This window comes from Theropithecus gelada, chromosome 1 (genome assembly GCF_003255815.1).
Source record: "Theropithecus gelada isolate Dixy chromosome 1, Tgel_1.0, whole genome shotgun sequence".
Taxonomy (NCBI): Eukaryota; Metazoa; Chordata; class Mammalia; order Primates; family Cercopithecidae; genus Theropithecus; species Theropithecus gelada.
This window is the reverse complement of record NC_037668.1, coordinates 220,997,274-221,024,849: the sequence shown is the minus strand read 5'-3', so window position 1 is coordinate 221,024,849 and position 27,576 is coordinate 220,997,274. Positions and strand designations below refer to the sequence as shown.

Genomic DNA, 27,576 nt, shown 5'->3' with positions numbered 1-27,576 from the left:
ATACCACATGGAGAAGAACGAAGGTGCCTCAGTTGACAGGCAACTCACCCCTAGAAACAGCTGCAATCAGCCTCTGACCACACATGTCTGAAGGATCCCAGCTGAGACCAAAAGAATTGCCCAGCTGAGTTTAGCTTAAATTGCTGACCAGCTGAATCATGAGCTAGTAAGTTTCAGGTGGTTTTTATGCATCACTAACTAACTAATACACACGCCCATTACAGACAGGTTGTCAGAATTCAATGAGAGATTGATTACTAGTTACCTGCAAACAGTAGACACCCTATAGGTATTGATTTTCTTTTCCCTTTATTTAAATTTGGATCTCTTGTTAGACGGTGGTGAGTTATGTAAAGATACAGGTAGACATGTGTACATGTGATTGGTGCATAAATTCACCCAGTCTCCCACACCATAGGGGGAAAAAGACAACCAATAGCCTGTTCATTAGGGCCAAGGCCAAATACCAATATCAGAAGTTTGTTTAATCTATTTTCTCTATATCTAAACTTTGGAAGGCAAAGCTGTGGAAGACCTGAAGACTTGAGGTTAGGTCCTCCTGGGGGCTCCATTGTTCTTTTTTTCACTGCCTGATTTTTGGAAGGAAGATGGACAGCAGGCGGGGCAGCAGTGGTCCACCTGTGGACACTCTTTTTGCAGCCCTTGCTGTTTCTAGGGCCTTGTCCCTTCAGCCTTTGGCCTGGGGAGAGATGATAAGGAGGCACCGATCTTTCACTTCTGGAAGGAAATGAGGGTTCAGACCCTTCACTTCCCTCAGGGCTGCAGGTCAGTGTGACAGCCACTGGCCCTGTGTGCGTACTGAGCGCCTGGAATGTGGCTGAACTGAGACGTGCTGGGAAGGTGAAATACAGAGTGAGTTTCACAGATTGACTACCGAAAATTATATAGTTCATTAATATATTGATCATACATTTAAATGATATTTTGAATATATTGGGTTAAATAAATTATTACAATCAGTTTCACCTGTTACTTCTAATGTTTAAAAGGTGGTTATTAGGAAATTTAAAATTCACACGTGGCTTACATTTCATTTCTTAAAGGATTGCCTCCTTTTTGAAATTTCAGGCTGCCTGATCAAACTACCAGAGGCCAGAAAGGTCATAAAATCTGAAACGTTAAAATCATTGCCATTATATTGTTTTCATTTGTGAATAACATATATATTATTTATAAATGGATATAACCTTATACAAAAGGTTAAATGAAAATACCCCTGGGCTGGGCCACAAGCAAGAAGCCCTGCATGAAAAGCCTGCAGCCAAGAACCCGTCACTTCGTCGCCTTCAGCCCAGCGTCCGATCACGTCCTCCGTCACTCAGCGACTGAGGGGCGGGGCCTGGAGCCCTACCCAATCAGGGGCGCTGACGCAGGAACCGTCCAATCAGGCGCGCAGCCGGACAGAAGGGCGCGGCTTCCGGGATCTGGCGGGGCCTTCGTCTCTCTCTCTGCAGCACTAGCTGGGTCTTCTGTGCTCGGCGTGCTCCGCTCTGGGAAGCCCGGGTGGCCGCCACAGCCTCTTGCTCTTTGACCTGCAAGTATCAGGAGATCCATAGCTAAGAAGCCTGGACACCCGGGAAGCTGGGAAATGGTGAGTATGTGGGCGAGGTCCCGAGGTGGGCAGGGGGCTGATGGAAACGGGCTGGAACTGGCTGTGGCGGCCCCAGGCCTCCCCACAGCTCCCTCCGGAGTCTGCAGACCCGAGACCCCGCTGGACCTGGCCCCAGCTTCCCCTGGCCTCAGGATGTGGGCTTCCGCCAGCCTCACCCGGCGTCCGGTCCGCATCTGTGCTCGACTTCCGCCCGGCCCGGGCCCTGGCTGGCAGCTGTGCGGTGGCGGCGGCAGGGGCCTGGGGGAGCGCCCGGACCCAGGAGGAGCCACTGCGTGGGAGGAGCTGTGGGGCCTGAGGTCCCAGGCCTCCCTTCTCCTGGTAAAAATGAAAAGGGAGTCAAGGTTTTAACGTTAAAGAGATTATTTGAGCAAAGAGCTGTTCATCAGTGCAGAGCGCCCAGTCATGGTTTGTGGGTGCTTGGAGCAAAGGCTTTTGTAAGGGGCATGAGGAAGCGAACCAAATTCAGAAATTACAGTAACAGTTGTGGAGTCGCCTCATTTGGACTGTCCAGGTGGAAATTTCCTGATTATGTAATGAGAGGTTAATTGGAGGTTTGCGGTTGGTTCAACCTGAATGTCGTTTCCCCCTAGGGTAGTAATTTACAAGACATGTATTTGAGCTGGATTTTTTTCCTTAGGAACCAATGGTACTAGTGCTACTTCAGTCTAATTGACTGCTAGTTAATTATTTTAAACACTCCAGAGGGGGACTGGTTTTCCACTGCGTTTCCAAATGTGTAACAAGCAGGGTCTCACATCCACCATCCTGTCCCCCCAGCCTATTTGTCCCTTATTGTACATTTCACACACAGTATTTTAATCATTTTTTCACAAAGCATTGGATGGCACTTTTTTAGACATCTGTTTTCTGTTTGTAAACGTTTTATGTGAGCAGAGAAGAATCCCCTGACACACTGCTTTAAAAAAATCTTTGCATCTCTTCTTTTATCTTCCCCAGGCACAGACACCTTATCGGAATGTCTTTGGTTTGAGGTTCTGCTTTGGAAATTGTACAAGGTCATGTGTCCTGAGCCACCCTCCTGTCTTTTTCTGTGCCTAGGTTTCATAATTGTCTGCGGGTGACCCAGGACTGTCTCAAGGCATGTTTAGTGACCATTAGCACCTTGTTCCTTTCCTCCCAGAGGACAGCCTCAGTGATGGAGGTGGAGCCTCTTAAGGGAGCAGATGGATGCCCTGGGGCTGAGAGGAAGCTGGTTCTACCCATCAGTTACAAAGCTAACCCCTTAGGATATGCAGATTGTCTTCACCCAACTCCAGCTTCTGTTCCTTGGAGACACATTGCTGGTCAGCCAGTTGGATGCTGATATTGAGAAGATAAGACAGAAATGATTTCTGACATCTGGGTTCTCTCAGACTTGTGAAGGGGAAAAAACTGTTCCAAAGGACAAGAAAAACCCACTCCAGTGAGGGGGTGCAAGAATCTGCAGAGTCAAACCACTTGGGGCACAGTGTGGTGGCTCCTGGGCAAGGGGGGAAGGTGGTCAGTGAGCAGTTCAGGGAGCAGTATGGAAACAGAGGAATGTCCCAAGTGATAGGATGGCCTGACTTGGTGCTTGAGTCAGATTTGTCAGCATTGTCACTTCCTGGGTTTTACACTTTGACAAATTTTTTTCACTTATTTCAAGCTTAGTTTTTTTATTAACTGTCAATTGCATTTTAGCAGTAGAGCTTCAAAGGTAAGAAAATGTTTAAGAGGTGGATTTCAGAAAAGACATTAAATATATAGTCAAATATTCACTTGTTAAAAATTCTGAGTTACCTTTTTCTTCACTAGAGTGAGTGTAGTGAGTTTGTCAGGCCTGTTCTTTTTTAGGGGGTGATTTTAAACAGAATCCCAGGACTTAGCTGTGGGAATGCTACCAGGGAAAGTAATAGGGAAAATCCTCTTCCAGTATGGCTATAGGAAATGATACATTTCCACAAAAATGTAGTAGATTAATTGGTGAATTACATTGATTCGTCAAAATATGAGTTCCTCTTTTTTGCAGGGTGGAGGACTTGTGGAGTTGATATCTCTGTTATCTAGATGTCTGAGTTTAATACTGAATTTTAGAAGATAGGACTTGGCATCTCCTAGATATGCTCATATGTGATTGTTTACTGAATAATTTGAATTATGGAAATAATGTGACATGTTTATTGTCTGAAACTGATAGTTTTGCTTTTTCTATTGAGGTATACAACGTAAATGCCTTTTAATTTTATTCTCTTAAATAAACATTCTGTTTGAGTGATTTTGCTGGATCCTTCAAACACTGGGCATTTTCTCATTTACAACTAAGTAACCCGGACTGGGAAATAGAAGTTGGAGCCTAGTGACTCTAAGCTAAGGCCAATCTTGAGCCTGCAAAAGGAGGTCATTGAAGGCCCAGTTAGTTCTTCCTGGGGAGCCTCCCCTGCAGGTGTCCCAGCCTGCACACCCCAGCATGAAAGGAGCACTTCATACCGACAGGAGCTGTATAGCCCTGGAGAGCTGGGATCCACAGGCGGATGCTGTTGGAGTCGGGATGGAAGGAGTCTGGAGGCTCTTTCTGAGGATGGAATTGTTATTGTTCTGGGACTGTTTCTAGACTTTGTCAAATAAAACAAATTCACATTTAGGTAAGAAGTTACTTAATTCTAAAGGAGTATTACAACAGAGGGAAAGCACCAAGTATGATATCTTCCAGGATCTCAAAGGGTGAGGCAGGCAAGGGCTTGCTTTCATTTGGAGGAACAAACCAGAGTACAAAGGTGAGAGTGAGAGGACAAGATACAGGGTGGCAAATCAGATCCTAGATCAGAGAAAGTTCGACTCCCCAATCAGCCTTAGGAGGGGCATAAATAGGAGCTGTATGTTAGCTCAAGCAGAGGGTGGTACAAATTCAGGGGCCTGGGAGGAGAGAATCTTAAGCAGTTTGGTTAATAAGTATTTTGTTCTAACAACTGAAGACAAAATTGTTCAGCTGACTGTTTATAGGGGGAAAAAATGGAAATTTGAGAGTCTGTGCCTGGCCTCGTGATAGGTATAAGAAGGAACTTCATCGAAGTTACAATGAGAGGGGTGTTGCTTTTCATTAAGCTATTCTTGGAGAACACAGAGCTGAAGGATTTCATTAATCACAGCTGTATTTACCCGCTCCATCTTCCCCCATGACTTTCCATTGCCATATTCAGCTCTTCCATTTGACTGTTCCTGAGTTGTGTCTTTTACAGTAAACTGGTAAACGTAAGTACAGTGCTGTGCTGAGTTCTGCGAAGAGCTCTATCAAATTATTGAACTTGAGGAGTGGGTGATGGGAGTTTCTGATATATAGGCAGTAGCCCAAAAGTATTGGTGGGCCCCTGGGGACGTGTGACTGGCCCCTGCCGTGGGGGCAATGTTGTGGGACTGAGTCCTGAACCTGTGGGTCCTGTGCTCACTTTGGGTGGTGTCAGAATTGAGTTTTTTGACACCCTGTTGGTGTTCAGCAAACTCCACACATTTGGTGTCAGAAAAAAAGACATCACAGTCTGTAATCCCAGCACTTTGGGAGGCGGAGGCGGGCAGATCACGAGGTCAGGAGATTGAGACCATCCTGGCTAACATGGTGAAACCCCATGTCTACTAAAAATACAAAAAATTAGCTGGGCGTGGTGGCGGACGCCTGTAGTCCCAGTTACTTGGGAGGCTGAAGCTGGAGAATGGCGTGAACCTGGGAGGCGGAGCTTGCAGTGAGCCCAGATTGCGCCACTGTACTACAGCCTGGGCAACAGAGTGACACTCCGTCTCAAAAAAAAAAAAAAAAAAAGACAAGACATCACAGCGGCCTGGGCTGGAGGCATCTCAGGGTGTCCCAGGATTAGGAAGCTCTGTTACGCTGCACGCACATTGCACATTCTCCTGGGATTCCAGCTTTCCTCTCAGGATCAGACAGGACTGAGGACTTAGAAGCAGAGTTCTGAAGACAGACCCCCCTCTTTACTCTGCTGCCACTACACGATTTTCACCCCCTTGTAAACATACCCACTAGGCACTGACATGGCCATATCCCTCCCAGAACAAGGCTTCACCCTCAGGAATCCCGTCACAGCACCTTTGCTTCTAGAGTTTCCCGTAGAAAACCCACACAGGTGCCTGGAAGACTCCTGGCCTATCCCCGCCCCCAGCAACCTGGTCTCTCCCAGGCTTTTGGATGATATGACCGTCATCTCATCTGCCTGCATGAACACAGGAGTGAGCCGGAGCATAGCCCCACTTGGGCCAGTACCTGTAGGCACAAACCACCTCTTCACTAACCCTGCGCTGAGTACTTAACATGGGTACTTGCTAGCACTTTTCTATTTTTTTCTTTCCTACAAACCCTCTTTGATATGCACAGTTTGTCCAAGGCTAACCCTCAAGTGCCTGAATCTAGACCTACAGGAGTTCAGATATCCATGAGTCCAAGACGATGGCCCTTAACTTAGCTGTGGATGGTCACTGAAGGCCCAGTTACTTCTTCCCAGGGAACCTGGGCTGTGGCAGGTCATTGAAAGCCCAGTTACTTCTTCCCGGGGAACCTGGGCTGTGACAGGTCATTGAAAGCCCAGTTACTTCTTCCTGGGGAACCTGGGCTGTGGCAGGTCATTGAAAGCCCAGTTAGTTCTTCCTGGGGAGCACCCCCTGCAGGTGTCTGTACACCCCAAACATGAAAGAGCTCTTTATACTGAGAGCAGCTAGAAATAAGAGGCTTAATTCCCCCACCAGAAAATAGGAGAATAAATTTTGCTCTTCTCCCCTTTTTTAAAGCTTTTATTTACTTTATTTTATTTTTTGAGACATGGTTTCATTCTTTTCACTCAGGCTAGAGTGCAGTGGCACATTCATAGCTTACTGCAGCCTCAAACTTCTGGGCTCAAGTGATCCTCCTTCCTCAACAGCGAGAACTAAGGGGACACACCACACCACATGGCAAATTTTATTTTTTATTTTGTGTGGAGGTGAGATCTCACTTCTGTTGCCCTGGATAGTCTCGAACTCCTGGCTTCATGCTGTCTTCTTGCCTTGGCCTCCCAAGTGCTGAGATTACAGGCGTGAGCCACTGTGCTGACATAGACATCTTAAAGCCCCAGTTTCAGAGTGGCACCCTTTGAGTTTTCCAAGTCCAGTGACCTGTTACAGTTGTGTGAGAAGCTCCTGGTATAAAAAGAGCCTGGTGGCCGAGGTGGGCAGATCACATGAGGTCAGGAGTTCAAGACCAGCCTGACCAACATGGAGAAACCCCATCTCTACTAAAAATACAAAATTAGCTAGGGTGGTAGTGCATGCCTGTAATCCCAGCTACTCGGGAGGCTGAGGCAGGAGAATCGCTTGAACCCAGGAGGCAGAGGTTGCAGTGAGCTGAGATCGTGCCATTGCACTCCAGCCTGGGCAACAAGAGTAAAACTCCATTTAAAAAAAAAAAGGAGCCTAGTGACAGAATCTGTAAATGTAAACAAGAACCTCAGCAGGGCGAGGTTAGGGCCACAAAATAGGCAGAGCCATGGTCACAGTCACACCCACCTGTAAAGTGTGATACGGAAGCACTGTTGTCCTTTCTCTTACTCAAGATTTAGCTAATTAGGGACAGGTGATATCTCCTCTGGATTAAGAATCTGCCACTCCACCATGGCAGTTTTGTGTGTTTTTTGTTTTGTTTTGTTTTGTTTTGAGATGGAGTCTCATTCTGTCACCCAGTCTCATGCTGGAGTGCAGTGGGGTAATCTCAGCTCATTGCAACCTCCACCTCCTGAGTTAAAGCAATTTTCCTGCCTCAGCCTCCTGAGTAGCTGGGATTACAGGTGCCTCCCACCACACCCAGCTAATTTTTTTGTATTTTAGTAGAGACAGTTTCACCATGTTGGCCAGGATGGCCTTGAACTCCTGACCTCAGGTGATCTGCCCACCTCAGCCTCCCAAAGTGCTGGGATTACAGTTGTGAGCCACCATGCCGGCCTGTTTTCTATTTTTGCCCCACAGAATCAGCCGGAATCTCTCTTGCCTAGATCACCATGGGGACATAAGCCCAGGGTCACTGAGGACCCTGTCACAGGTACCGGAAAGTCTTTAAACATTAGTGCAGACTAAGGTCAGGCTGACAAAAAGGTCTACATCTGCTTCCAGTCTATGGCCATACCACTCCGAACATGCCCAGTCTCATCTCATCTTGGAAGCTAAGCAAGGTCAGGCCCGGGAATTCTGGATCCTGTAGGCTTTTTTCCTGTTTTTCTTTTCCATTAAAAATAAATAAATAAGCAAAGCTGCTTCCATCTCAGAGGAAGAGAAATGAGTCATGCATGTTTCTTCTTCCCCCCCTCCCAAAAGGAATCTCTTTGATTGATATCCAGATGGGACTGGCTCCAGTTTCCTGGTATTGGGTAAAAAACAAGGAGGAGATCTTGAGATTCAAACTGATAAACCAGTTGCTTCCATTTCATATGGCCGTTACAAAAACAGATGACACAGTCATGGGTCCTTACCAACCAGGCACTTTCAGTCTAGAGCCAGTGGATAAACGGTTGAATTCAGCATCCTGTGGTCAGTACAAGGAAGGGAGGTAGGGAGGTATACAGGGGATTGTGGCTTCATTGGGGCCACTTCTCTTTTCTTGTTCTTTTGTGAGTTCTGGTGTTGCCACCTGAAGGGCTATCCGTGGACAAATAGTGGTTATTATCTTTGTTTCTATTGCATTTTCCTTGCCAAGAATAAATATTTAGTTTCTAATATATTTGTCCTAGAAAGCTCTAAGGGTGTTGGTTAAATTGGTCGTTACTGTATCTTGTAAAATAGACGAGGAAGTGGCTAAAATTGGTTAAAATTACACAAACTCTGGGAGTCAAGTGTCTGTTGGGCAGGCTTAGGAAAAACAGAACCGGTAGTACCCAGAGGCATAAAGATGAGAAGCTGAGGGCCTGCTTCTTGGCCCTGCTCTGCCAGATCAACCTGCTTCCCAGGCCTTCTCCCACCCTGAAATCTCCCGCACAGAATTCCTTAGAGGACATCAGAGTTTTGCTTGGTGGTTCCTGTGATCTCTCGAGAGAAGGTGCTCACAATTTTCCGAAATCCAAAAGCAGATAAATGAGAACAAAGAACTGTGTGATTGGGGACCTTTGTTTTTCGTTGAGACCAGTGCTGCTGGAGACATGCCACCCAGCAACCTGTTCATTCCTGCAGGTCAAATTGTTTTTCATTCCTGCAGATCCAGTAGTTCCTACTTATAAGAAAGTAAATACAAACACGACAACGAAAAACCCCTGTCAACTACATGTAACCCCTTCTTTCTGCATCTCTCCCATCTGTCTGTATTTGGCTTTTATTCTATATATTTTCTTTCTAAAACTCAGTGATGGAGAAACAGATAAAGAACAGCTGGGCCCTTCGTGTAACTCCTGGGGATTACGGAACATTGCATTAATGCCCGTATCCATGTTGTTCTCCCAGTGCAGGCTGGTCTTGAACTCCCGACCTTAGGTGATCCGCCTGCCTCGGCCTCCCAAAGTACTGGCATTACAGGCGGAAGCCACTGCACCCGGCCAAAGCATTTCTGTTGTGATACCAGTGTTGGGCACAAGGGACTCTGTGCTGTGCTTGCCTTCTCTCGCTGAGTGCTGCTGATAAGGAGTCCGGGGGAACAGTATCAGAAGACTTGTTATAGAAGCCAATTTGCAGACCCCTTTCACACCTGCGGAAGCACGTGACTTAGAATGGGGCCTGGAATACCAAATTAGAATGCCAAATTCTTTATATGTACATTGAAGCCTGAGAGACAATATTCAGCTATGTGGTTCTCAGCCCAGGCTTCCAGTTAGAATCAGATAGCCAGTTTGGAGAACTACCATCACATGTGCCCTCTCCAAAGATCCTGTCTGTGGTCTGAATGGAAGCATAATTGTTGTTTTAAGTAAGTGCCCCCCAACGATCCTAAGGTGAGATGAGAGTCAAGCTTGAGGGCTCCCAGATACAGTCACGAGACTTGAGTTCCAAAAGGAGGTCAGAGGGCTCTACTTGGGTTGGATAGGGGTAGGTCACCAAGGTCCATATTTCCTTTGCTGTACCAGAAATTGCTAGAGTTCATGGCAGGGGAGATCACCTGAAGGCAGGAAATTTTTGGTCTTTATGTGGTAGCTCATTTTTCCTCTCTCCTGTGACAAAGAATAGGGGAGTACTCCCTTTTCTGCACTTCAGGGCCTTCTACCTGTAGGTGTGCTGGTTGCAGTTGAAAGGGTTGTGCTGACACCTTTAAAGGCATATTCTCAAATGCAGGTGTGATTTGTCCAGATAATCGCACCTGAGAAGGAATCCCAGCGAAGAAGGAAGAAGAGGAAGAAATGGCTGGTTCTCAGGTGAATGTGTCTGGGTTCAGGGGATGTGTCCTCTTTTCTTCTGGGACGTTATGTGTTTAGAACTTGCACACCTGGCCGGGCGCGGTGGCTCAAGCCTGTCATCCCAGCACTTTGGGAGGCCGAGACGGGCGGATCACGAGGTCAGGAGATCGAGACCATCCTGGCGAACACGGTGAAACCCCGTCTCTACTAAGAAATACAAAAACTAGCCGGGCGAGGTGGCGGCGCCTGTAGTCCCAGCTACTCGGGAGGCGGAGGCCGGAGAATGGCGGGAACCCGGGAGGCGGAGCTTGCAGTGAGCTGAGATCCGGCCACTGCACTCCAGCCTGGGCGACAGAGCGAGACTCCGTCTCAAAAAAAAAAAAAAAAAAGAACTTGCACACCTTTATTTCTGTACTTCTGATGTACCTGCCTAATGTGTTTCTTTCCAACTACTTCCCCCCCCCGGCTCTTTCTTATGATTGATTATCAAGGACCTCTGTAAAATCCTCCCTCCTGTATACCAGAACCTTCTCTCCATTGTCTCCATCCAGGCTTCTTATATGTCATGACCAAATCTTACCATTAATGTATGATGGGCAGTATTGAAATGTTCTGTGACATGTCAACATGGGAAAGTGTGGATCCCCAGGATTACCCCTGGGAATGGGGCTGGGTCTTGGGGTGTCAGTGAAGAAGGGGACCATGTACTGTTTAGATTTCATCCACATGCTCCATCATCTCTATGCAGAACAGAATTAAGAAAAGAGACATTTAAAGAGGATGGCATTCATTGCCTGGAATAACTTAAAGTTCTGAAAAGAGAATAATTAGAAGACACTTGCTGTCTAGGATGCTAAAGAAACACTATTGAAAAACACTATTACAGATTGAAGAACCAGGGAAATATCTATAGCTTGAACTTTGCATAAAACTGATGTTTCTGATGCAACTGGAAACCATAATTCTCAGCAAACTATCGCAAGAACAGAAAACCAAACACCGCATGTTCTCACTCATAGGTGGGAATTGAACAATGAGATCACTTGGACACAGGAAGGGGATCATCACACACCAGGTCCTATTGATGTTTCTGGCCAGACACTGTGGCTCATACCTGTAATCCCAGCACTTTGGGAGGCCAAGATGGGCAGATCACTTGAGGTCAGGAGTTCAAGACCAGCCTGGCTACCATGGTGAAACCCCATCTCTACTAAAAATACAAAAATTAACTGGGCGTGGTGACGTGCGCCTGTAGTCCCAGCTACTTGGGAGGCTGAGGTGGGAGAATCCCTCGAACCCAGGAGGCAGAGGTTGCAGCGAGCCGAGATTGCACCATTTTACTCCAGCCTGAGCGACAGAGCAAGACTGTCTCAAAAACACAAAACAAAAAACCAGATGTTTCTACATGATTAGATTCAGATTGTAATTTACTATTTTTGTGGCCAATAATATCAGAGCAGTGATGTTGTGTCCTTGATGTCATGTGATCCTTGTATGTGATCCTTGATGTCATTTTATCCTTGACATCCTTGATGTCAATTTATCCTATTATAGTTGATGCTAATTTTGTTTACTTGTTAAGGTGCTCTCTGTCAGATTTTTGGCACTATAGAGTTATTTTTCTCATTATTATTTAATACCTTGGGGAGATTTACTGACTGATATAAATAAGCCATCACATTTAATTGGGAAGCTCTTCTTTCTTTTTAGATTCTCCTTGCTTATAGCTTGCTTTGGAAAATGAAGGCTCTCGTGTTTATTGGTTAGATAAACTGAAATAAACACAGGCTCTGCCACTTCCTGCATGTTCGAAAGAATATTTTCCTTGGCCCAGACACAGTGGCATCACTGTATAGCCCACTTAGAAATTCAGAAACTCAGGCTTCACCCTAGGTCTGGATCAGAACCTGCATTTTAAGAAGAAGATCTCTAGTTTATTGTGTACACATTAAAATTTGAGGGGTAGGCCGGGCGCGGTGGCTCAAGCCTGTAATCCCAGCACTTTGGGAGGCCGAGACGGGTGGATCACGAGGTCAGGAGATCGAGACCATCCTGGCTAACACGTGAAACCCCGTCTCTACTAAAAAATACAAAAAACTAGCCGGGCGAGGTGGTGGGCGCCTGTAGTCCCAGCTACTCGGGAGGCTAAGGCAGGAGAATGGCGTGAATCCGGGAGGCGGAGCTTGCTGTGAGCCGAGATCCGGCCACTGCACTCCAGCCTGGGTGACAGAGCGAGACTCCGTCTCAAAAAAAAGAATTAAAAAAAAAAAATAAATAAAATAAAATAAAATAAAATAAAATAAAATTTGAGGGGTACCTTCTGATGAATCTACATATGAGAAATATTTACAACTTATCCTGTGTGATGTGAATATAGCAGGAAAAAAAAATATGTGCCTGTGTTGATACCCTTAATTTTATACTGTATTATTCACGAGAGTAGAATATCTACACTGGTTATGTGGAGCTTATGCCATCCTCTTTCTTCAGAATTAAGAGAATACGTTAGAGAATATTTCTGTGTTTACAATTATTTGATCATTTCAGTCTCTTGTGTAAGTAAGAACTAGTTCTCTCTGTCTCTCTTTGTGCCTGGAATGAAATTAAGAACTCTACCCATGGCCACTTGATAAGTGTGTGTTTTCTCCTTTCCAGGGACTGTTGATATTCAGGGATGTGGCCATAGAATTCTCTCCGGAGGAGTGGAGCTATCTGGACCCGGCTCAGCAGAATCTGTATAGGGACGTGATGTTAGAAAACTACAGAAACCTGGTCTCTCTGGGTGAGGATCACTTCAATGCACAATTTCTATTTTACGCTAAAGATTTTATTTCCTTCGTTGTAGAATATTTTTGGGAATTTCTGCTTTGCGTGAATGAGTTTCAGATTTCTGCTTTCAAGGAAAACTTGGGGATTTGTTGGTGTAGAAGAAAATAATCTTGAAGGTATTTTATCTTGACATTATCTTTCCTTTCTTGAGGTGATGTGCATACTCTAGTGGTGGTAATTCCAGAAATTTCGTGGCATAAAATAGTGTTGCTACACCCTAAAAAATCCAGTTACCACCACCAATTTTTGATTCAGTAGCAATAGGTAGTGAAGCTAGGACTCACAAATTTAAAATACTTTCTAAATATTCTAAAGGTTCTGTGAGGAAACAGTATTTTGGGATTAATTTTCTAGAATCTGCTATTTCCTCATTTCTCTACTGAGCACAGTACTAGGTTGGTAATTAGAGAATCCAAGCAAGAGTCATGCTACTTTTTAAAAAATAAAAAAGGTCCTTTTAAAAAAATTTTTTTTTAAATAAAACAGGTATTGCTGTCTCTAAGCCAGACCTGATCACCTGTCTAGAGCAAAGGAATGAGCCGTGGAATGTGAAGAAACATGAGACAATAGGCAGACACCCAGGTAGGTGGGAGTAAATGAAGTAGATGATACAGATGAGAGGTTCAAAGATCAAGGAGGAAGCCAGACCTTAAAATGTGGTTTGGGAAGCTCTGCTCCAATGGAAATGGTTTCTGAGAAGCCTGCGTTTCTTTCCCTTGCTCTCACAAAGCAACACCTCTGTCCCACGCTCTGAAATTCTTTTAGGGCTCTGCTTTCCCTTCAGTGATCTTTCCTCACGATGACAGTGAGAGCCAAAGTCGTCTTCATAGCTTGGAACAGACCGTATGATCTGATTGTTCTTCCATTGCTTTGGGGACACAGGAATATCTGTATTTTTGAAAAGCTGTGTGTTAAACTATTTTTTAAGTTCCCTTTTTGCATTATGTCTAAGGTGTGTGAGAGGAGTGGGATTTGGCTCCGAATCCCAGGGACACTAGAACAGATGTTACATGTTTTCTGCTTTGTGATTTCCCATTCTAGAGAGGTTTTAAATGTCAGTCTATAGAAATTTATACTCAGTAATTTTATAAGAACACTAGATATCTCCCTAAACGTAAGAAACTGTTATTTTTTATTAAACATTTATTGTTTTAGTATAAACTGAGATTGGTAATTTAAACTCTGCCCAAAATTCTCAACTGTAGTATGGTTTAGTGTATCTGTTCACTTCTGTATTAGTTGGTTTTCACACTGCTAACAAAGACATACCTGAAACTGGGAAGAAAAAGAGGTTTAGCTGGACTTACTATTTCCACATGGCTGGGGAGGCCTCAGAATCATGGCGGGAGGCTAAATGCATGGCAGCAGCAAGAGAAAATGAGGAAGAAGCAAAACTCCTGAGAAAGCCATCAGATCTCATGAGACTTACTATCATGAGAATAGCCCAGGAAAGACCGGCCCCCATGATTCAATTACCTCCCCCTGGGTCCCTCCCACAGCATGTGGGAATTCTGGGAGATACAATTTAAGTCGAGATTTGGGTGGGAGCACAGCCAAACCATATCAACTTCCTAGATTTCTTAAATATGCTATGTATTTGGGTAGCTTAGAGCAGTGCTAAGCATATATTTAACTTCCACTTGCTACCTTAGTTTATAATAACTATAATTTTATAATTTTGTTTGCTATGATCGGAACCGTTACTCATATATATGTTGGTGTGTATACATTTGTGTATATATGTACATGTGTGTAATGTGGATTTTTTCACAAATAAAAATTGTGTAAGTGTTGTGTACAATGTGATGATTTGATGCAACTATCTTAGCAAATTTTAAGCATACAGAACACTATTATGAACTACAGTCACAATGCTATACACTAGATCCCCAAAATGTATTTATCTTATGATGGAAAGTTGTACTCTTTGAACAACAGCTCCCTATTTTCGCTGCCTCCAGCCTCTGGCAATCATCTTTGTACTCTCTGCTTCTATGAGTTCAACCCTTTTTGATTCCCCTTATAAGAGAGATTATGCAGTATTTTTCTTTCTGTGCCTGGCTTATTTCACTTAGCATAATTTCCTCCATGTTCATCCATGTTGTTGAAATGGCAGGATTTTATTATTTGTAATGACTGAATAATATTCTAGAGTGTGTGTGTGTGTGTGTGTGTGTGTGTACTTTTATTTTTAGTGTATGCAGACATTTGGGTTGTTTTCATATCTTGGCAATTGTGAAAAAATGTTGCAGTGAACATGAGGGTATAGTTTTTTTTTTCTTTTGAGATAATTATTTTATTTCTTTTGGTTATTTACACAGAAGTGGGATGGATGAATTATATGGTAGTTTTACTTTTTCATTTTTTAATTAAGAACCTCCATACTGGTTTTGCTAATGACTCTATCAGTTTACAGCACAGCAACAATATATAGAATTTATTTTTCTTCACACCTTTGTCAGTACTCGTACTGGCTTATTTCAGTTAACATAATATTCTCAAGCTTTATCCTTATCATACAATATTTCCTTCTTTAAGGCTAAATAATCTCAATTTTATGTATATGCCACATTTATTTGTGTTCATCAGTTGGGGGACATCAGGGTTGATTCTGCATTTTGGCTTTTGTGAATAATGCTGCAATATATCTTGTAGGTTCTGAGTTGCATACTTTGAATATATACTCAGAAATGGGATTGCTGGATTATATGATAATTCCATTTTTAGTGTTTTGAGGAATCTCTATACTGGTTTTTAATAGTGGCTGTGTCATATTTTTAATAGTGACTGTTGTCATATTTTTTCATCAACAGTTCACACAGGTTTCCATTTCGCCACATCCTTGACAGATTAGTTTCTGTTAGTCTTTTTTTTTTTTTTTTCCAGACAGAGTCTTACTCTGTCACCCAGGTAGGAATGCAGTGGCGCAATCTCAGCTCACTGCAACCTCTGCTTCCTGGGTTCAAGTGATTCTTGTGCCTCAGCCTCCTGAGTAGCTGGGATTACAGGCATGCACCACCATGCCCGGTTAATTTTTGTGTTTTTGGTAGAGATGGGGTTTCACCATGTTGGCCAGACTAGTCTCGAACTCCTGGCCTCATGTGATTCACCCGCCTCAGCCTCCCAAAATGCTGGGATTACAGGTATGAGCCACTGTGCCCAGCTCTGTTCGTTTTTAATAGTGACCATTTTGATGGATGTGAGGTGATACCTCATTGTGATTTTGCTTTGCAGTTCTCTACAAATTAGTAATTTTCAGCATTCTTTCAAGTGCCTGTTGGCCATTTGAGTATTATCTTTTAAAGAAAAGTCAGTTCAATCCTTTGTCCATTTTTAAATCAAATTATTATTTTTTGGGGGCTGAGTTTTAGGAGAGATACATTCTGTACATTAACTCCTATCAAATATCTAATAGGTAAATATTTTCATCCATTTTTAAGGTGGCATTTTCACTTCACTAGTTGTTTCCTTTAATGTTCAGAAATTCTGAAGTTTGTATAGTTCAGTTTTTTTTGTTCTTTGTTGCTTATGCATTTGACATCATATCCAAGAAAACAGTGAAAAGACCAATGTCATGATCTCCTCTATATTTTCTCCTGAGAGTTTTGTTATATTTTCACATTTAAGCGTTGAATCCTTTTAAAATATTGTTTGCATATAATGCAAAGGAAGGGTCCAACTTAATTTTTTTCATGTAGATACTCAGTTTTCAACATGATTTGTTGAAGAGTCTCCTTTCCCTATTGTATGGTGATAGCAACCTTGTGGAAGATCATTCAATTGTATACAAAGGGTTTATATCTAGGTTCTCTCTTCTATTTCATTATTTATCAATGTTTATCTTTTTATAGCTTTGTGTAATATGTTTAAACCAGGAAGTGTAAAGCCTCCTCTTCTTTTTATTTTATAGTTTTTGTTGTTGTTGTTGTTGTTGTTTTTGTTTTAATAATAGAGGCAGGGTTCAATCTGACTTCAAACTCCTGGCCTCAAGTGATCCTCTCATGTTTACCTCCCAAAGTGCTAGAATTACAAGCGTAAGTCACCATACCCATCCTTTTCTTTTTTTGAAATGGTGTTTCGCTAGTCATAGTTTCTAAGCAAATTTTAGGATTTGGAAAATATTTCTGCAAAAAAAGTACCATTGGGATTTTGATAGAGATTACGTTGAATTTGTATATCACTGTTGGTACTGATATCTTTTTTTTTTTTTTTTTTTTTTTTGAGACGGAGTCTCAGTCTGTCACCCAGGCTGGAGTGCAGTGGCACGATCTCGACTCACTGCAAGCTCTGCCTCCCGGGTTTACGCCATTCTCCTGCCTCAGCCTCCTGAGTAGCTGGGACTACAGGTGCCCGCCACCACACCCAGCTAATTTTTTTGTGTTTTTAGTAGAGACAGGGTTTCATCGTTTTAGTCAGGATGGTCTCCATCTCCTGACCTGACCTCGTGATCCACCCGCCTCAGCCTCCCAGAGTGCTGGGATTACAGGCGTGAGCCACCATGCCCGGCCAGTACTGATATCTTAACAAAAAATCATCTGACCCTTGAGCAAGAATATGTTCAACAGTGTGTTTAATTTCTACATATTTTGGATTTGGTTAGGAAAAAATACATTGTTTGATTTCAGTCTTCTTAAATTTGGTAAGTTGTTATGTGTCCTAACAGAATGAATACACAATTGATAATATTGTGTATTCTGCCTTTTTTCCTGGAGAATTCTGTACATGTCTGTTAGGTCTAATTAGTCTATAATCCTTAAATTTTCTGTTTTCTTATTGATCTTCTATGTGATTTTTCTATTCATTATTGAAAGTGGAATCTTGAAGTCTACAATTGTGTTGCTGACATATTTCTTATGTCATTTCCATCAATATTCACTTCATATATGTGGCAGCAAATATTGCTCCATATATACACATACACACACACACATATATATATACACGTATATATATGTATGTATGTGTGTGTGTGGAGTGTGTGTATATAAAACTGTTAAAGATTTTTGGTAAATGGGCCTATTTTACCATTATATCAATCTTTGTCTTGTGTGACAGTTTTTAATTTAAAATGTATCTTGTATAATTGTGGCCACACCACCCAATTGTAGTTACTATTTTCATGGAATATATTTTTTTCATTCTTTACTTCCAGCCAATTTGACTCCTTTAGAGCTACAGTTGAGTCTGTTGTATACAGCATATTTTAGAATCTTGTTTGTTCTTAATCCATTCAGCCATTTTCTTTTCATTAAGGAATTTAATCCATTTATATTTAAAATAATTCCTAAAGGAAATGACAGTACTATTACAATCTTGTTTGTAATTGTTTTCTGTTCCTTGTAGATACGTTGTCCCTCATTTCCTCTCTCACCTCTCTCACTGCCTTCCTTTTTGTTTTGTTGACTGTGTAGTGACATGCTTTGATTCTTTTCTCATTTTCTTTTGCATTACTTCTATAAGTACTTTCTTTGTGATCACCTTGAGAAATGGACAGTTCATAAAACTTCTTAAAGTTCTGATAATCTATCTCATAACTTCCCTACAATTGAGTATGAGAATTATTTATCTTTATATCCCCCATTTGATATTAATGTCAAAAATTATATCATTTTATATTGTGCATTTATTAATAGATTTATGGAGATTTATGTTGTTTTTCACATTGTACAAAATTTTTGGTTTTATGTAACATTTGGCAATTCTATTATCTGTGTATATATTTACCTTTAACAGCTTTATATTTTCATATGAATTTATGATGTTGTCCAGCATCATTTTATTGTTCAACATAATGGACTGCTTTTATCATTTCTTGTAGGACCGTACTAGTAGCAGCAAACATTCTCAGCTTTTGTTTATCTTGGAAGCCTATTTTTCACTTATTTTTGAAAGTAAATTTCTTTTAGATCAAGTATCCTTAGTAATATTTTTGGTTTTATCTCATTGAAATTTTAGAAGTTCTCAGCACCGCCCCCTTTTTTAAAAAAATAACTTACCACTTTTCACCTATATCTTCTTGGTATCTTTTTATTGGTCTACTGAATGGTTTCCATTAAGTCCAATATTTCATCTTCATTTTTTTCCATTTTTAAATGTTACATACAACTCAATATTTATAAATGATATGTCTTCAATTTGCTGATGTTTTTTCTGCCTCATTATATAAGTCTGCTGTTTTAGCTCTTTAGTAAATTTTTCAACAGAGTGTATTTTCCAGCTCAACAATTTTAGTTAGGTTTTTGTTTTTGTTTTTGTTTTTTTGAGACAAAGGCTTGCTCTGTTGCCCAGGCTGGAGTGCAATGGAGTGATCTCTACTCACTGCAACCTCTGCATCCCAGGTTCAAGCAATTCTCCTGCTTCAGCCTCCCGAGTAGCTGAGATTACAGGCGCCTGCCATTATGCCCGGCTAATTTTTTTGTATTTTTAGTAGAGATGGGGTTTCACCATGTTGGCCAGACTGGTCTTGAACTCCTGACCTTGTGATTCACCTGCCTCAGCCTCCCAACATGCTGGGATTACAGGCGTGAGCCACCACACCCAGCTTAGTTGGGTTCTTTTTTATAGTTTTTTTTTTTTTTAATCTCTTTGTTGATGTATTATTTTCCTCATGCATGGTTTTTCTGTTTTGTTTTGTTTTTTTTAAACAGGGTTTCACTCTGTCATCCAGGCTGGTGGTATGCAGCAGTATGATCATAGCTCACTGTAGCTTCAAACTCCTGAGCTCAAGTGATCCTTCCACCTCAGCCTTCTAAGTAGCTGGGACTATAGGCGTATACCACCATGCCTGGCTAATTAAAAAAAAAAAATTGTAGAGACAGTCTCACTGTGTTACTCAAGCTGGTCTTGAACTCTTGGTATCAAGCAGTTCTCCCACCTCAGCCTTCCAAAAGCTGGAATTCCAGGTGTGAGCCTCTGTACATAGCCAGGATTTATTTTTAAATGAATAAGCAGAGTATTTTACTTTATGTAAACCATATTGCTCTTGTCACCATGCCCAACCTGATTTTGTATAGTTATCTATATGTGTTCTACTTTTGGTCATTGAACATGTTTAAGATGATTACTGTAAATTCTTTGTCAAAAACATGCAAAAATCTCCTTTTTTTAAGGGTCAGTTTCTAGAGATTTGTTTCTTCAAGTAGGGCAGATTTCCTATTTTCTCTGTGTGCCCTGTGATCCCATACACAGAAATTTCTGTAGTACTAGAATGATGATATATGAAACAACTATGCTCTGGTAGCTCACAGAAGCGTGCTTATAGATGACACATTGCTTTTCCCTTTCTGTTTTTGAGATTCTCTTCTCATCTGTAATCTTTTGAAACTGCTTATAATGTATCTTGTTATGGGTCTGTCTGTGTTTATCCTATTTGAAATGTGTTGAGCTTCTTTTTTTTTTTTTTTTTTTTTGAGACGGAGTCTCGCTCTGTAGCCCAGGCTGGAGTGCAGTGGCCGGATCTCTGCTCACTGCAAGCTCCGCCTCCCGGGTTCACGCCATTCTCTGGCCTCAGCCTCCCGAGTAGCTGGGACTACAGGCGCCCGCCATCTCGCCCGGCTAGTTTTTGTATTTCTTAGTAGAGACGGGGTTTCACTGTGTTCGCCAGGATGGTCTCGATCTCCTGACCTCGTGATCCGCCCATCTCGGCCTCCCAAAGTGCTGGGATTACAGGCTTGAGCCACCGCGCCCGGCCGTGTTGAGCTTCTTAATTTATTTTTTTACATTTGAGAATTTGTCAGGGTTTTTTCTTTTATTCTTCAACCCAACAATTTCTATTTCTTTTTATACTTTTCTCATTTTCTTAATTTCATGTGTTTTCCCATTTTACTCATTGGCCATTATTCAGATGGTTATCTCAAAATTTTCAGGTAACTTATATATCTCCATTTCTTTAGGGTTGATTTCTGGATATTTATTTATTTATTTATTTATTTATTTATTTTTTGATTGAGCCATGTTATCCTAATGTATATGTAGCAATCTTTGGTTGAGATTTGGACACTAAAATCCACCTGTCAAAATCTTTATAAAATGGCCTTGTCCTGGGTAGTCTGACACCAAGTGACTCAGGTTAGGGTTTCCATGAGCCTCTCAAACCTATTCTCAGGATGTATGTTCTCTGGAATTTTGTGTTTAATTTCCAGTTAAAGAGGTTTACCCTTGTTTCTTCTTTCTTTCTTCTTCTCTAATCAATTATTTGCTAAATCTGTTGTCTGTCTGTGGTACTGCAGCTTCTCTGCTGCTATAACAATTATTTACCTTTGGTCTCAGCAGAACCAACCTGTAATTCAAAGGTTGGTTCTATTCTACCACTATTCCTATCAGCACTTTGGGTCATGGGAGACAGAAACTAGTCTTTGGAAATTCCATCAAAAGTATGGGCATATGTGCCACTACTGTTTCTACTGAAGGAGAAGCTAGGAGTTGGGAGTTTATTCCTGAAGTCATTATGCTGTATTAAGGGGAAGAAAGAGTTGTGGTGGGTAAATGTAACAAGCTTTCCTTCTTGTCTGTGGCTTTTAATATGGTTTCTAGAGTTCTCACAAAGACATTTTGTTCAGTATATTTTTGTTAGATTATGTTCATGAAAAAATCAGGGCCTGTAGTATTTTATTATGCTATCTCGCTAATGTGTTTAGTATAATTTCATACATTATCTTTTTAGATTATATTCACCTAAGTCCAGTAAGTTGGATAATATGTTATTTTAATTTTTTTCAGCTGTTTCTTCTCATTTCACCCAAGACCTCTTGCCAGAGCATGGTATAAAAGATTCATTTCAAAAAGTGATACTGGAAAGATATGGAAGCTGTGGCACTGAGAATTTAGACTTAAAGAAAGATTGGGAAAGTGTGGGTGAATCTAAGGTGCAGAAAGAATGTTATAATGGACTTAACCAATCTTTATCAACTACCCATACCAAAATCTTTCAATTTAATAAGTGCATGAACGTCTTTAGTAAACCATCAAATCTAAATAGACATAAGATAAGACATACTGGAGAGATATCTTCCAACTGTAAAGAATGTGACAGTTCCTTTTACATATCCTCAATTCTAACTCCACTTCAGAGAATCCACACTGCAGAGAAATCCTACAAGTGTAGACAATGTGGGGAAGCCTTCAAGCACTGCTCATGCTTTATTGAACATAAGACAGTTCATAATGAAGAGAAACATTTCAAATGTAAAGAATGTGGCAAAGTCTTTAAATCCTTCACAAACCTTTCTAATCACATTATAATTCATACTGGAGAGAAACTCTATAAATGTGAAGAATGTGGCAAAGCTTTTAACCACAGTTCAAACCATGCCAAACATAAGAAAATTCACACTGGAGAGAAACCCCATAAATGTGAAGAATGTGGCAAAGCCTTTAACTGGTTCTCATACCTAACTCTACATAAAAGAATTCATACTGGAGAGAAACCCTACAAATGTGATGAATGTGGCAAAGCCTTTAACCAGTGTTCAAACCTCACTAAACATAAGAGAATTCATACTGGAGAGAAACCCTACAAATGTGAAGAATGTGGCAAAGCTTTTAACCGGTGCTCACACCTTACTGAACATAAAAGAATTCATACTGGAGAGAAGCCCTATAAATGTGAAGAATGTGGTAAAGTCTTTATATCTTGTTCAAGCCTTTCAAACCATAAGAGAATTCATGCAAGAGAGAAATGCAACAAATCTGAAGAATGTGGCAAAACCTTTAACCACTGCTCAGACCTTAATGAACATGAGAAAATTCATACCTGAGAAAAATCCTACAAATGTAAAACATGTGGCAAAGCCTTTAATACCTGTTCATGTCTTACTCAGGATCAGAGTTCATGTTGAACTAAAGAATTATAAATATAATGACTGTCAAAACACCTTTCACAGAAAAAAATAATTTTACCACAGATTAATTTGTTCATTAATGGAACTTTAATTCTCCGTCTTTTTTTTTTTTTGGTCTACATAAATCTATCCTTATGCCAGTACTATATTGTTTAATTACTGTAACATTGTAGTAAGAGTTTATATCAGGAGTGTAAGTTACTGAATTTTGTTATTGTTTTTCAGAATTCTTGTGTGTTTGATTTTCTTTACATGTTTATATGGATTTTAGGAAGAGCTTGTCAATTTCTATTAAAGAAAAGCTACATTGGAATTTGCATTGAATCTGTAGATAAATTTGTTGGGTATTTTGATCTTCAAATTCAGTATTGTTATCTTTGAATATTGAATATATCTCAGTTTATTCAGCTCTTTGATTTCTTTCAGCATTTTAAATAATTTTCAGTGTATAGTATGTGCAGTTATTTTGTTAAGTTTGTTTCTAATTTTTTTTTCTAGGATACTATTAATGAAATTTTAATTTAATTCTTATTTTGTTTATTGCTATGATATAAAAGTACTATCTAACCTTGCATGTTGATCTTGTGGCATTGATGAACTTCATTAGCTCAAGTAGGTTTTTATTTATTTATTTATCTATTTATTTAATTTCTTTTTTTTTGTTTTTGAGATGGAGTCTCGCTCTGTCACCCAGGCTGGAGTGCAGTGGCCGGATCTCGGCTCACTGCAAGCTCTGCCTCCCGGGTTCACGCCATTCTCCTGCCTCAGCCTCCCGAGTAGCTGGGACTACAGGTGCCTGCCACCACGCCTGGCTAATTTTTTGTATTTTTAGTAGAGACGGCGTTTCACCATATTAGCCAGGATGGTCTCCATCTCCTGACCTTGTGATCTGCCCGCCTCGGCCTCCCAAAGTACTGGGATTACAGGCGTGAGCCACTGTGCCCAGCCTCAAGTAGGTTTTTAATGAATTTCTTATACTTTTAAAATACAACATTATGGCAATAAAAGACTATTCCACTTCTTTTCTAATCTGGAGAATTGTGTTGATTTTTCTAGTATAATTTTCTGGCTCATATCTCCAGTACAATGGTGAATAGTGGTGAAAGTAGAAATTCTTGTCCTGTTTTCAAACTTGCATATAAGGCCCCCAGTCATTCACCATTAAGTATATTAGCTTTTGGTGTGGGGTTTTCCATCTTGGCTCACTGCAGCCTCAACCTCTTAAGCTCAAGTGATATTCCCACCTTAACTGCCTGAGTAGTTGGGACAACAGGCATGCACCACCATGTCCAGATAATTTTTTTTTTTAATATTTTGTAAAGATGGGGTCTCCCTATATTGTCCAGAATGGTCTTGAACTCCTGAGTTTATGCAGTCTTTCCACCTCAGCTTCCCAAAATTCTGGGTTACAGGTGTGAGCCACTGCACGTGGCCGATTTTGGGTTTTCATAGAGGCCTTTTAGCAGGTCTCAAAAGTTTTCTTCTAATAGTTTTCTTGATGTTCTGTCATTCACAGGTGTTGAATTTATCAAGCTTTTTCTATTTAAATTATTACATTTTTACTTTGTTCAAGTAATATTGTATCATATTAAACCAACATTGCATTGTGAAAATACCCTGCTTAGTCATGGTATGTAATCACTCTTATACCTTTTTATATTCATTTTTAAAATATTTCTTGGAATTTCTGTGTCTATATTTAAAGAGGATGTTGTTTCATAGTCATCTTGTGATTCTTTTGTCTCATTTGAGTATTATGGTATTACTGGCTAATAGATGAATTAAGAAGTGTTACCTCTTCTACTGCTTGAAGTTTTTGTGAGAAATTGATGTTTTTCATTAAATGTTTATGAAATGTACAACTTAAGCAGTTTATAACAGCTAGTCTATCTAAAAAGATTTTAATTAATTTTTTGTTATATGGATATAAGTATATTCTTTTGTGTGTGTGTGTGTATATATATATATGTATAATGAAACAATTCACAGGATGTTTTTTCAGTTTCCTTTGTAATCCATCCCTATCAATATTTTTTTATTTCATAGTATGTCATGAACAATTACTCTAGGCACTTGACATGGAATAATTTGAAAAAATAGAGAATGAGTCCTGTACTACAATCAACAAATAACTCAAAATTTTCTCTATTTTTAGGATGAAGAATATGAATATAGTTCTGTTACATAATATTTGTGTTTACTGTGTGAGACAAATGGGTTACTGAATGTAAAAATAATTAGTGAAACTGCCCTTTGATTTTGGAATGTATGAAACAGGCAAATGCCCTACCTTCTATTTTTATCAATATTTAGATAAGACAGAAAAATAAATTTTAATAAGATATACAGAATAATCTTGTATTTGAAGAATGCTATGAAAAAGATAATTTGGAGTAGTAGTTAGCATATGGCTCATATAATGTGTTAGGTACTATTCTAAGCCATTAAACATTTGTATGCTTAATACCTAAGAGTTTAAAGTGAAGAAATCAAAGATTCATTGAAAAAGAAAAATTGAATTTTAAAAAAATTGTATTTTTAATTGAAAAATAGTATATATCTATCTACAGTGTAATATTTTGATATATGTTTATGTTGTAAAATGATTAAATCAAGTTAATGTTTATAGCTTCATTTGTGGTGAAAACATCGAAAATAGTCTTTATAGCAGTTTTGAAATACACATTATTTATTACAGTCACCATTCTGTGCAATTGATCACTAAATCTTATTCTCCTAATTGAAACTTGGTACATGTTGAAGAACATTTCCCCTCTTTTTATTCACTCCATCTCCTAGCCTCTGTCACATTTTCATTCATATTAGGTAACATTAAGGTCATTATAGAAATTAACTTTTTGGTGTCCCACAACTAAATGAACATAAATAATGTTTACTTTGTTAGTAAGTTATACTAATTAGGCATAGGAAGAAATGGCAGCTGTTTTTGCCAGTAAACAAAGGATGCCCATTATTTTAAAATATTAGATATGAGTATTTTAGGTGGTAAACTTTTAGGCCTAAAATATATCATTGAATTTATTATCCCAGAAACCCAGCAGGTCATATTTTCTGAACATTGTAAATAACAATAGAAATTATTGACTAAAATGTTACCAGCAAGTACTATCTCACCACATGAAAACTGCATTGAAATTTTTAAATTTGTAGTTCAAATGGAAGACTCAAACAGATTCTTTTCATGGATTCAGGGAAGTGCTCATGAGGAAGCATGGTGATTGAAGCCAAAAATCTGAATTCAGGTAAATAATTCTGCCAATATGATCTCAATGGTGTAGAAAATCAGTAGTTTTGGCCATATATAGGTACTGTTCTCTGACATAGAGTACATTTATTTCAGAAATTTGTGCTAAATGTAAAATCAGTTCCCTAGTATTAAAGTTAAACTCTACAAATTATTATTACTTTACAGTATGTTGAGGAAAGGATATGTTCTATATAAAGTAACTTGAGATTTATTGTCTATTACCAAAAAAAATTGTGTAAAATATATTTCACGTGTACACTGTTGACATTTGTGCTTGTTGGAAAATTACTATAGATTCTACACATTTTAAATGTAGAAAGCTAAAATCCTCAGAAAGTTACAAGAATCTTTAAACGACTATAGCATTGAAAGTGAAAGTAAAATATGAGAATTTTCCAACTAGAGAAGCAAACGAAAGAAATCATTTAGGAAAATAATCAACTGAGAAGTAAGCGCTCCTGTTAGATATGGGTGGTCAGAGTTGCCAAATCCATGTGGGTTGCCCAACTTGCCATAAAGCAAATTTAAAAAACAGACATAAACTGCAGATGTCTGAAATGTAATATCTCCCATAAGTGAAAAGAAAGTTAAAACTTATGTTACACACAGTTATAGGACTTATTTTTTAAATGTTTAAGTCAACACAATGAGAAAACTAGGAAAAAATATATATATTACAGAGCAAAAGACTACAAGCTTGACAAGCCATATTTGAAAAAGAGCCAAATACAAACAACCTACTTAATATACAACGTATGGGTTAAATATTAAATTAGTCTCAGCTGATGAGATTAGTGAACCGAAATACTGAGCATGATTAATGTAGTTAAATACAGTGAAAAGGGAAAACAGCCCCCGACCTTAGCAGAAGGTCTAAGGCCTGGCCCCTGCCCCCCATCCCTGCCCGGAGCCCTAACCTCTGAGGCAGTCTCCAAGCCTTTGGGAGTAGCTTCTGAAGATGAGTTGGTGGTTGAATTCCTGCAGGACCACAATGTAGCCCTGTATCCCATGCCCCTCAGACATTCAAGATGGATGAACTGGCTGAGATGCAGCAGATTGAACAGTCAAACTTCCTCCAGCCTCCCCAGAGAGCCCCTGGTGTGGCCGACTTGGCCTTGTCTGAGAACTGGGCCCAGAGTGTCTTGCAGCTGGAGATGCTGTGGATGTAATTCAGGATTGTAATGAGACAGACTGGTCCCAATCATTCATTTCTGAAGTTACAGACCCCTTGGCTGTTTCCCCCACCTGTTGGACTGAGGCATATTTGGAGCAATCAGGGGAGAAGCTGTGGTTGGGAGAGCCTAAGGGAGCAGCAGCTGCTAATTGTTGGACCATGAATGAGAAGGATCGGCAGCACATGGCCAATGACTTTGTGGCCAAAGGGGATGACCCCAAATTGGCTAATTCTGAGTACATCAGATGCCTGGGTTGACCATTCACAAGACCAGTAAACACAACTGCCCTTGATAGGGAGTTTGAACGTGCCAAGTCAGCTATACAGTTGCAGGCGGAGTTGGAGGAGATGGCAAAACGAGATGCTGACGCTCACCCCTGGCTTTCTGACTATGATGACCTCACATCAGCTTCCTTTGATAAGGGGTACCAGTTGGAGGAGGAGAACCCCCCACGTGATCACCCTTAGCCTTTTTTTTTTTTTTTTTTTTTTTTTTTTTTTTTTTTTTT

At 40.4% G+C, this 27,576-nt stretch overlaps 1 protein-coding gene and 1 pseudogene across 3 annotated transcripts in view; both read left to right on the top strand.

Annotated features, from left to right (window-relative positions):
• Nucleotides 1–1,447: 1,447 nt before the first annotated feature.
• Nucleotides 1,448–22,944, top strand: LOC112605349 (zinc finger protein 682-like). Of its 2 annotated transcripts, XM_025355030.1 has the most exons (5): nucleotides 1,448–1,612; nucleotides 9,896–9,975; nucleotides 12,613–12,739; nucleotides 13,273–13,368; nucleotides 21,505–22,944. In XM_025355030.1, exons 2-5 carry the CDS (start codon nucleotides 9,961–9,963, stop codon nucleotides 22,539–22,541), a joined length of 1,275 nt encoding a protein of 424 aa, XP_025210815.1. In that variant the 5' UTR covers nucleotides 1,448–1,612; nucleotides 9,896–9,960; the 3' UTR covers nucleotides 22,542–22,944. The 2 variants fall into 2 exon arrangements, with proteins under 2 accessions (XP_025210815.1, XP_025210821.1); XM_025355036.1 differs by lacking the exon at nucleotides 21,505–22,944 and having other exon boundaries at nucleotides 13,273–13,382.
• Nucleotides 22,945–25,950: 3,006 nt separating this feature from the next.
• Nucleotides 25,951–27,576, top strand: part of LOC112605339 — a 3,961-nt pseudogene continuing 2,335 nt past the window's right edge. The window contains exon 1 of the transcript XR_003115392.1: nucleotides 25,951–27,525. The product of XR_003115392.1 is annotated as a peroxisomal targeting signal 1 receptor-like (transcript). The remainder of the gene's footprint in view (nucleotides 27,526–27,576) is intronic.